The sequence below is a fragment of the Ostrinia nubilalis genome, chromosome 19 (assembly GCF_963855985.1).
Source record: "Ostrinia nubilalis chromosome 19, ilOstNubi1.1, whole genome shotgun sequence".
NCBI lineage: Eukaryota > Metazoa > Arthropoda > Insecta > Lepidoptera > Crambidae > Ostrinia > Ostrinia nubilalis.
In genome coordinates, this window is record NC_087106.1 from 11,621,958 (window position 1) to 11,634,030 (window position 12,073).

The following is a 12,073-nucleotide window of genomic DNA, read 5'->3' on the forward strand; positions in this document are numbered from 1 at the left end:
CGACAAGTTCTGAAATTAAATTATATTAGTTTTATTTAAAGTCTGTGTGTTGCAAACAAATAGAACATAACATAATGAAATCAATATCGGCTAGCTTTTACCTGCGACTTCGTTCACGATTTATTTCCACAATCAGGTCTTCTTGGCCTGCATCACTACACATGATTTTGAAAAAGTTGCCTATGTGCTTATAAAAATCCGTTCAATAGTATTAGCGTGATGGAGTAACAAACATAAATATATAATAAATTCTTTATTTCCACCACAACATTACATTACAAACATATTCATCAATCCATCCATAGTAATCATTTGCATCAATAAAATTAATTAAATAAAATTGTCAAGTTATATTAAGCAGAATTTAAGTATTACTTATGCACGAGTTTCGTATACACGACAATTCTTTTTCTAAGGAGGACGTGAACGCGTTAAAAATCACGTTACATAAGTTGGAGTACTAACAAGTTCAATTAACCTCAATTTAAACTCAGGTTGGAGTTGTTATGAATGATTTTGCTCATTATTATATCCTCTGAGATCTAATAAGATTACAACTTGCTGATACATACAACACAGCTAACTGTTAGATACGAACGATCTTGATCAGTGCATTGATGCACGTGGCTGATGGCAGTCAAGGTGAACAGTGCACTATGTAACATTTAATTACGTAACTACGCGTACATAAGTATACCTACTATTATGTTGTATTGCATACCAGCTTACACACGTAAATTCTGATGGTGAACACTTGGAATTGTAACCTCGGTCTTGAACTATGAAATACATCCTTCCCGAAGATGCCTTTTTGCTCAGATGCTAGGTAGTTCTTTCTTGTCCACAACAATCGATCCGTGATAGAAGACTCAAGAACTTGTCTACGTTAAAGGCCATCAGTTCTACGAGCCATATGCCTCACTGTCACTGAGGCCCACTTTCCACCAAAGCAAAGAAAATAAATATACATCTTCTCTTGTTTGAATACCCAATCAGATTTCCGGACCGAAGTTGAGCAGAAAGGTGATTGGAAATAACGAAATCTGATTGGTATTCAAACACATCTCTCCTCACCGCTGTGGTACTTTGATGGTCAGACCTTGGAAATTTTGGAAACGTAGACTGTCAAAATCTAAATGTACTTTCTTCTTTTCCAGCGGCAGTCCACATCGCTGGCGTGGTTGGTGCCATAGGCGTGTCAGTGCTGGGCGTGTACTGCATACTGTCCGTGCTTCAGCTGGCCATGATCTCGTCGAAGGAGCGCGTCGGCTTCAAGTACACGCACCTCATGATGATGAAGCTGGCGCTGGCGTTGCTCGCCGGTGAGTTTGCACAGAGTAAATACAAATGAGTAGGTCATCTTCATAGAAACTTCATCAAGTCTTCACTGCAGGAGCACGTGACCCTCTCTTCTTCTTCATAGCTACACTCTTACCAGAGTTGTCGTCACACCAGGTCCGGTGGCAAGCCTCACAATCCGTTGCCATTCCTCCCGCACTGCAGCCTTTCTTGTGCACTCGTGGAGTGGACCATTGAGTGCGGTTTTGACCTGGTCAGTCTGAACCTAATCTGCTGGAAGCAAATTGATTTGCCACCAGCCCTAGGCTATCACTCGCTCTGGAGCAAGCTCCATCGGCCTCGATGTAGTGGTGAATCCCACATGCTGCATACTATCGGAACTGTGTTCTGGCCATGATCTCGTCGACGGAGCGCGTCGGCTTCAAGTACACGCACCTCATGATGATGAAGCTGGCGCTGGCGTTGCTCGCCGGTGAGTTTGCATCATTCATTAGGTCTTCACTTCACATAGCTCGGAGAGCTGATGGTCGCTGGAGCAGGAAAGTTCTTGAGTGGCGACCACGAGCCGCAAGACGTAGCGTGGGCAGGCCTCCCACTAGGTGACCGACGATCTGGTGAAGGTCGCGGGAGGTGCCTGGATGCGAGCGGCGCAGGACCGGTCTTTGTGGAAATCCTTGGGGGAGGCCTTTGTCCAGCAGTGGACGTCTTTCGGCTGAAACGAACGAACAGCCCTGGGCCATGACTCGCTCTGGAGCAAGCCCCCCGGGCCTGGAGAGTAATGGTGAATCCCGCATGCTGTGTTCTGGCCATGATCTCGTCGAAGGAGCGCGTCGGCTTCAAGTACACGCACCTCATGATGATGAAACTACGAAATGAAACGCTGCACGCATCCAGGTGCTTGCCAGGTACCAGGAGTTTGAAGAGACCTAATCTTCACATAAGTATCTCCTAATCGCCTTTGAGGACATCCACGGACCCATTGTGCTCTTCCTGTGGATTTCGTAAAGTGGTCCTTTTCTACCACCACATGAACTCAGGGCTGTCTAAGCTTTATCTTTTATTTTATCATTTGCAATTACCAGAGGTCCGTAAAACCCTTTAGTTGTAAAAAAGCTACTTAAAACAAACATTCACTCGTCGGCTAGTGAATCTGTATTTTGTCACCTAAGTCAAAAACAGTATTATTTTTAGTACCTTTTGTTTTCGCAATGGCTGGTATACGAGTAGAACTAATACTAAAGTAAATTATGTATAATGTTTCAGCATTGCTGTCGATAGCAGCAGCAGGCCTGTTTGCTGTCCAAGGCGATGACGGAGGTTACTATCTGAAGAGGGGCGAAGCTTTCTATGTTCAGGTAACACTCATTTTGTGGACGCATTGCTTTATAACAATCGCAGAAAGGCCGATTCCAACCGGCCCATTTAGAAATTGGGATCAGCAGTGAACGTCCTAATATCATCCTATGACAAAAATGATCATGATGACTCTTAAGGCCTAGTTCAGACGTGCAATAACTGCGCGGTTTCTGGGTTGTTCTCATTGGCGAATTAATTTAGGTGGTAAACGTGCAGTTACGGTTATGTAATAGTTCAATTCCATGTATTTTTATTGGCGAACATTTCATGGGTCAAATGTCATTTGGGCGAAAAGTTAGATGTCAAAAGATTCTGTTGGTCAAACGTTCATTGGCGTGCCGTTCTTTTGGCGAACGCTTCATGGGTAAAGTGTTCTTTGGGCAAAAAGTTAATGGGTTAAAGATCCTGTTGGTGAGCAGTTCATTGATCAATCGTTTGTTGGTGAACGGTTTCACAATCGTTTAATTTCATGCAAATGTACGAGAACTGTCCAGAAATAATTTCCAGAAGTGTGTCTGAACGAAGCTTTATTTTGCATCGATTTTAGATTCAGTATCATTAAATATTGATAAGTAAGTAAATAAATCAGTAACGTAGACATCACCTCGCCTATAATTATTTTTGTAAAATCGCTCATATTGCGTTTTTTTTAAACTATGGCTAAGGGTTCTCGAAGTGAGACCACGTCTTCTTTATTGATTAATTAATAGCATATTAGGTATGTTACTTTAATTTTAATCTCTATTACGTTGCAGATAGTGTGTATAGTAATCAACTCGCTGCTGTTCATAATGTCTTTATACGACGTGTTATTCTCGCGACGGGAAGGCGGCGACCCCACCAATCCTACGGGGGAGACGCACAGCACCACCATCAACAACCCCGGCTTCAAAGAAGGGAGAGGTGAGTTAAACAGTTAGCTATACAGCCTATAGGTAGCGTAGCGAAAGTTGAGGCGATCACATATTGAACACACTACCAAACCCTGACCAAAATATGCAAGTGTCAGTGCAGCGAGCAACTCTCGCTGCGCGACCTATAGATTTAACTTCGATAGGCAATAGGCTAGTTTACTAAAAAAATTTTTTTGGTCCGTCATGTTTAATATCAAAAAATATTGGACACATATATTTTTATTTGTCAATCTAACAAATAATTACATAGTTATGGTGCGTTGAAGTTCCGCACGACGTCACAACGTGCGGCACTTTTATGCAAGCATTGACGTCACGGGCCTCTTCTTATGAACTTTGGCGCGCTTTATCTCTTTAAATTTTCATTAGTTTGAAAAAGTGAAAAATACGTGTAGAGTATTTTTTGATAAGTTAACTGACGGACTAATTAAAACTCTTGCTTTTTGACCCAGGAAACATCTTTATTGTCGAATATAACGCGGCAGGATAATGTTCAACTTCTCGTTCAAAACACCGCAATGTCTTTTGGACCAATGTGTGTTGCCATCGTCACCCAAAGGGCGATGGAGCTTGCCTATGCTGGGATTTTACCATGCGATCGAATCAGAAATATCCTTAGGAGAACCAAAGTAACCGACCATGGAGATTCCAGACGTAATCCGAACGTAAATAAATATGTCGCGCCCGGATCCGTGCTAAGCACTTATCTGGTAACTGGTAGCCATAGAATAAAGCTGTCTTTATTTAACCTACTCGAATTATCCATCTTTGAATGGCATTCACATAAAAGTATATTAACTTTAACTTCATTTTGTAACTTTACAGGGATATCGATGACAGACGCATCGGGCAAGCCGTACAGTTCGAACGGCCACGGCAGCGTGGGCTCAGTTAACACGACGGCGACTACGCTCACTGGTCTATCCGATGCCAGCACCATAACCCGTTCGCCGCTCCGCTCGTCGCTCAAGAAGCCACGCCCCCGGGAGGGTGAGCCGGGGCTCGGCATACACAACCCTGGCTATTCAGGCCACTCTCCCCCACTCAACAGAAACGGCAGCCAAAAGAAAGTGCGCATACAAACACATAGCACCGAAGTGTAATAGTGCAGTGAAAGTGACTCTAAATCAGTGCGGACTGAACTCGGTTACAATCAGTGATTAAGCAGAAGTTTTGAAGACTTTGGAACGTCAATGAAAATTTTATTGGTATGTTTACTGTGGGTGAACGGACAACTTTTTACTGCGGTGAAATCCTATGTTTTGTAGGCAATTGGATCAAGTTTGTACGCAATGCGCTGATACTGAAATACATATAAAATTCAAAATATTTATGAAAGTACGATTGCCATGTGTGTAATAAGTATTTCAGTTTCATCGCTAATCAGTACAAACATGTTTGTTTTATAAAAGCCAATATTCTGCCAAACCATAGAGAGAACTTGTAATTTTTAGGTAATTACCTAAAAATTTACAAAATGTTACGATTTTTTTAATTTGTGATCATAAATATTAAAATATGTAAAGAATGTTTGTTGCAGTTGTTCCACAAGTAATGGCTACTTTTTTATTTATACCTACTGTGTTAACATTTTGTTTCCAATTAAAAATCGTAACCTATAGGTGATTCTAACTTATTTCTGACACTGGTATTGTGAGACAGATCTTGTACTTTTGTTTAATTACAGTTTTAAAAAGATGACTAGTGCAATTTTGATGCCAGAGCATAGTCATTTATCTATGTTTTTATATCGAAAAGACAGATTTTTAACTAGGATAATGTACATTTATAACTATGAATATCTACATATCTCACAATTATATTTTATATTTGACTTTATGAAGTATTCTTTACAAATTATTTAAAAATTATTGCACATGAACAAAGTTCTTATTACATATTTTATGTAGTATACAACATAATTATACACATTGTATATAGATCAGCACAAAGTGTTGTATAAACTATATTTTATTGTTACGTCAAGCTTGTTGTATAAAATCACGCAATTTTAAATATGACTTATTTACATTACAGGTAGATACAAATTTAATTAGTTGCAATATAGTTATAAGATAAACTGATCTATATTTAGATAAGTATTGTAAATACACTTGGTATTATAAATCTAATTTAAAAAAGCCCACCAGACTTGTTGCAAGTCCGTCATTTAAAAATATCATAGAATTATTATACCATATTTTGGTATGAACACTTCTGTTTCCATATTATATTTTATTAATTCATAGTCTTGTATATTGTATATGGGACAAAATTGAATAAGAAAACAATTTAAATAACTACACCTCTCCTGTCAATTGGCACTCGGAAGGTGATTCTCACTATTTTTAAGCATGTGTAATCAGGATATCTCGTAAAATTTTCTCAATTTTTATACCTCTGGTATAGTGTGATTCAGAAAGTAATGTGCCTTGCCTTGTGTACCCTAACCTTGTGCCTTATCCTATGCCTCCTTGTAATCTCTAAAAACCTTCTTATTCAGTTTATTTATGTTATACACTAGAAATACTTAGGTTATTATTATTTTTCAATCCGTCCAAACTCTGGTCTTAAGGTTATATTAAAAACCTTAAATTAGATATTTAAGTAGTTGTTTAAGAATAATATGGGATAATCAGATTGTTATTATTGTTATATTTTGGCTCCGAGTAATGTTTTATCCTTTTTAAGAGTTTTATTCAAGTTTCAGTATTGAAGTAATAAAATTAATCATGTTCTATTGAACATTAACTATGCATAGTCTAAAATTCAGAAGACCCATAATAATATTAACAATATTACGGTAATTCTTTGACAAGAGGATTACAAGAGTAATTTAAAAACATTGTATGTAACCAATGGAATGTAATATTCTATCTATACCATAGTCAAGAATATTGATGTATTTGATAAATGGCAAAACTATACACTGTACATAATCAATTATATCATAATTAACAAACTATTTATAATTAATTCTCAATTAGTTTCACCAATGCACGTAATATTAAATTTTACTGTGGTTATAAAAATATAATGTGTTATACAGTGTGAGTCACGTTAAAGTGTACATATGAAAATAGATGAAACTAGACCTATTTTTATCCACAAAAAAGAGGTAAAAAAATTTTTGAGATTTTTTTTTAATTTTTTATAGAATTTTTTTTCTTCCAATTACTTATTGTAAAGAAAACGTAATAACTTTAAAACTAAGCGGTATATCCTGATGAAATAAAAACAGTAATAATGCTAAATAACAGGCAATACTAAAAAAATACATAAAAAAGGCCAACAAATAATAAAAAATGATACTTTTTGAAAAAAATCTGCTTTTAAATTCATGTTTTTTTGGTTATTTGATAAATTTCTCCAAAAAATGCCCGTATAACCGGTGGTTTTTATTACTTTATATTATTCTCTATCGTATTACCTTCGTAATACCAAAAATCGCATGTCTCTATCCCTATTACAACGTTTGCAATGACCGTTTGAACTAAGCCTCTCCGGGCGCGCCATTCAACGCTTCGCGGTTAACAACGAAACTGAAAATGGCTCTAGATTTGTTATTTTGATAAAGACGAGTTAGATTTCAAATAAAAACAAAAGATTTCGAAGCAAAATAAGCATTTTAGTTAAAATTAAAATTGTCTCTAACTGTAGCGGAGAATAATGTTGTGGCAGGCCTTTGTTCAAACGATCATAGCAAATGTTGTGATAGGGATAGAGACGTGCGATTTTTGGTTTTACAAAGATAATACGATAGAGAATAATACAAAGTAATAAAAACCACCTGTTATAGAGGCATTTTTTGGAGAAATTTATCAAATAACCAAAAAAACACGAATTTTAAAGCAGATTTTTTTCAAAAAGTATCATTTTTTATTATTTGTTGGCCTTTTTTATGTATTCTATGTATTTTTTTAGTATCGCCTGTTATTTAGCATTATTACTGTTTTTATTTTATCAGGATATACCGCTTAGTTTAAAAGTTATTACGTTTTCTTTACAATAAGTAATTGGAAGAAAAAAAATTCTATAAAAAATTAAAAAAAAAATCTCAAAAAATTTTTGACCTCTTTTTTGTCGATAAAAATAGGTCTAGTTTCATCTATTTTCATATGTACACTTTAACGTGACTCACACTGTATGTACCTACTACCATTTCTGTTATTTGATATAATTTTTTAAGTGATTTGAGAGACTACTCTTTGATCACATTGAAAAATTAAAATGAATCAAATTATATTAGGTAGATATCTCCGTCCGAATTGTTTCAAAATAGCAATATAAATTAATGATTGAATATTGTGTATGTGCATCATAAGTTTTGCTGAAATAAAGAAGTTTTAAAACACTTGTTTGCTTTTTTATTTGAGATCATGAGAGAGATTGGACTAATTTAAGACTTAAATCACAAAGTATGAACTATAAAACCGTGCACAGTGTAGTGATGAAACTTTTCTTGAAAAAATAATATGCAATAAAAAGCCATAGAGTTGGTTAATAACTCTATGTAAAAAGCACATCTTTATTAAATTGAATTCGGAGAATAGAAAAATTAAATGTCAAATACTAAAAGGAAGGAAATAAAGTGAAGTTAAGTTCTTGTCCAAGTCAAAAGTATAATTTCCCTGGGCCCCTGGGTCTTCTTTTCGACCATTGTAGTAACGAAACGAAAAAACTTAGAATGCAACGCACTGCACCGCTACACTCGGCCATTTCGTCCCAAGAGGCCACAAGAGGCCATCGAATCGAGGCAGGACAGTACGTCGTTGTTGATCAGTTTCGCGACAAATTGCAAAAGTAGGTCCCTCCTTGGGTTTTTGCACAGGTTTTTGTTTACTAAAAAAAAGTCAATTCCTTTGGACGGTTTTTTGCAGATAAACAGTGGATTAATTTTATTGTTTATTTACACAAATGTAGTGTCTGTAGGGGTAAACCCATGATTTAAATAGTAAATGCATAGGGTAAATAGGTTTTTGTCTGTGGTGTCTTTTAGGCATAAGTAAATGGGTATTTCGCCGAAACAGTAAATTTTCTGTGTCCAGGCAGGCGAACACATGTTTTTTTTATATCTATCTGTATAAAACTATTTTTATGGGAAAGTTCATCAAAAGTTTTATTTGTTTTTGCTATTACAATAGCAGAAACTACAAATAATACCGTAGAAAAACTTAATCAAAAGTCGTTTTTCTAATTTCCTTGTTATGTCCATTACTGTTGTTTGCCAAAATGAAGGCTCATTATAACAAATTGAAGCGTAATTTAATTCTAATAGCACTCTCTTTACATTTGAGAAACGTTTGGCTATCGGAAAATAAAAACTTTAAATGTCAAATACTTATAGGAAGAAAATAAAGTGAAGTTAAGTTCTTGTCCAGGTCAAAAGTATAATTTCCCTGGGTCTTCGTTTCGACCATTGTTGTAACGAAACGAAAAAACTTAGAATGTAACGCACTGCACCACTACACTCGGCCATTTCATCCCAAGAGGCCATTGAGGCAGGACAGTACGTCGTTGATCAGTTTCGCGACAAATCGCATAAATAGGTCCCTCCTTGGGTTTTTGTTTACTAAAAAGTCAATTTCTTTGGACGGTTTTTTGCAGCTAAACAATGGATTAATTTTATTGTTTATTTACACAAATGTAGTGTCTGTAGGGGTAAATCCATGATTTAAATAGTAAATGCATAGGGTAAATAGGTTTTTGTCTGTGGTGTCTTTTAGGCATAAATCTAATTTCTTTGGTCCTAATTTCCTTGTTTTCCGTGGCATAAAATGACCTGGGAAATTATAAAAGACCTTTAATAATTCGGCGTAAAGTCAAATTTTGAGTATTTCTTTATTGGAATAAGTTTAAAATTTACATTTTAAGAAATAGGTATCAGAATAGATACAGAAAAACTTTTTTTTAACTCTTAACTCAATCAACTGCATTTATCTTCCTTAGTTGTGTAATAAGGTCGTAATGATATAATATTCATTGGCATGTTTGCTTGCGAAAGTACACAAAAATGGGTCGAACAAAAAAAAGCAAACCACAGAAGAAAATTTAGAGAAAAAAATATTTATAATAATTTCCTTGGCTACCAAAAATTTATGACCTCATAACTTTTGTTTCTAAAACGAATTATGACACCCCTTCTAGATATATTAGCTTAGTTTTGACTACTTAATGCATTGGGAAACAAAAAATAGTTAAAAACAAAAATAAAATTCGTGCCAAGGAAATTAGGCAAAATTGACCATTTTTGGCGAAATACCCAAATCTAATTTCTTTGGCCCTAATTTCCTTGTTTTCCGTGGCATAAAATGGCCTAGGAAATTATAAAAGACCATTTTTAATTCGGCGTAAAGTCAAATTTTGAGTATTTCTTTATTGGAATAAGTTTAAAATTTACATTTAATTTTTAAGAAATAGGTATCAGAATAGATATAGAAAAACTTGTTTTTAACTCTTAACCTTAGATTAATAAAACTATTTATTAACTAGTTTTATTAATCTAAGCTCTTAATCTACTGCATTTATCTTCCTTAATAATTGTGTAAAAAGGTCGTAATGATATAATATTCATTGGTATGTTTGCTTGCGAAAGAACACAAAAATGGGTCGAACAAAAAAAAGCAAACCACAGAAGAAAACTCAGAGAAAAAAATATTCATAATAATTTCCTTGGCTATCAAAAATTCATGACATCATAACTTTGTTTCTAAAACGAATTATGACACCCCTTTTAGATATATTAGCTTAGTTTTTGCTACTTAATGCAATGGGAAACTAAAAATAGTTAAAAACTAAAAAAAAATTCGTGCCAAGGAAATTAGGCAAAATTGACCATTTTTGCACCACCTATCTTTAACGGTCACTATGACGATGTGCTTTTTGTATGGAATTTGACAGAGTTTTGACGTAATTGTCAAAGTTAAAGTAAGATGGTGCAACTCAGCCTAAGGGTTTGACCCATGAAGCTACAGATTTTGACCACAGGTTTGACTTTGACATATTTTGGCGGGAGAACGAGACATTACGACAAATACACAAGATGATAAGAGACAGAATAGATAGATTGTCAATTCGAAAGTCGAATCGACCTTTTGTATCGCTTCTCGTTGGCCGTACTTTAACTACATAAACCCAAAACTACTTCAGTTAACACTTTCAAAATCTGGGTCTTTTCGACCCTTGTGGTACTGGGCGGTCTGGGCGGGTTAAAAATTAGAGAAATTGACAGCCAGCACGTTGACAGCAGTACTACTAGTGATAAACGATGAACGATTATCTCTAAATTCAAGTGAATATTCAATTGCTTCCTTTGTTTGGTGATAATTATTCGAAAATTGGTCTCAATAACGGACTGCATTAATATTTAATTGTAGGTATTGTGTTTTTAGAAGAAAACATAATGATTAAATATTGAATTTATTTTGCTCTAAATGATCTGGCTGGGTAGGCCTCCCACTAACTACTAAGTGGACCTTTAGTCTGATGAAGGTCGCGGAAAGAATTTGAATGCGGGCAGCAGCGCAGGACCAGTCGTTATGGAAATACTTGAGGAGGTCTTAGTTCAGCAGTGGACGTCATTTGGCTGGCTGGCTGGACGTATGATCTGTACTGTCACACTGTAACGTGTGATAGTGTGATTAACTAGAAAAAATACCATCAAGGTGGGTTGTTAGTTGTTACTACTTCTTTCTTTATTGTTTCCCAACGGTTTGAACAATATTATGTAACTTTCAAGTCAAGAGATTTCGTTAAAACACAAAATAACAAAGAAAGAAAAGAACAATTTTAGACAGAAACAGAAAGGTTAACTGATAGAGAATACCCAACGGTGTTGAGTTTGCCTTATGTACCAATTATACAGTGTGAGTCACGTTAAAGTGTACATATGAAAATAGATGAAACTAGACCTATTTTTATCGACAAAAAAGAGGTCAAAAATTTTTTGAGATTTTTTTTTTTTAATTTATAGATTTTTTTTTCTTCCAATTACTTATTGTAAAGAAACCGTAATAACTTTGAAACTAAGCGGTATATCCTGATAAAATAAAAACAGTAATAATGCTAAATAACAGGCGATACTAAAAAAATACATAAAATATACAAAAAAGGCCAACAAATAATAAAAAAATGATACTTTTTGAGAAAAATCTGCTTTTAAAATCGTGTTTTTTTGGTTATTTGATAAATTTCTCCAAAAAATGCCCCTGTATCAGGTGGTTTTTATTACTTTGTATTATTTTCTATCGTATTATCTTTGTAAAACCAAAAATTGCATGTCTCTATCCCTATCACAACATTTGCTATGATCGTTTTATCAGGATATACCGCTTAGTTTAAAAGTTATTACGTTTTCTTTACAATAAGTAATTGGAAGAAAAAAAATTTCATAAAAAATCTAAATAAAATCTCAAAAAAATTTTGACCTCTTTTTTGTCGATAAAAATAGGTCTAGTTTCTCGCCACACTGGGCAGAGTGGCGAGTAGATGCTGCTTTTACACTA

The 12,073-nt window shown here is 35.1% G+C and overlaps 1 protein-coding gene across 1 annotated transcript in view; it reads left to right on the forward strand.

Moving 5' to 3' along the window:
* Positions 1-6,649, forward strand: part of LOC135081349 (uncharacterized) — a 45,019-nt gene extending 38,370 nt beyond the window's left edge. The window contains exons 5-9 of the mRNA XM_063976068.1: positions 1,158-1,322; positions 1,685-1,771; positions 2,563-2,654; positions 3,411-3,558; positions 4,395-6,649. Coding sequence (XP_063832138.1) covers positions 1,158-1,322; positions 1,685-1,771; positions 2,563-2,654; positions 3,411-3,558; positions 4,395-4,672 — 770 coding nt within the window. The 3' untranslated portion in view covers positions 4,673-6,649. The remainder of the gene's footprint in view (positions 1-1,157; positions 1,323-1,684; positions 1,772-2,562; positions 2,655-3,410; positions 3,559-4,394) is intronic.
* The last annotated feature ends 5,424 nt before the right edge of the window (positions 6,650-12,073 follow it).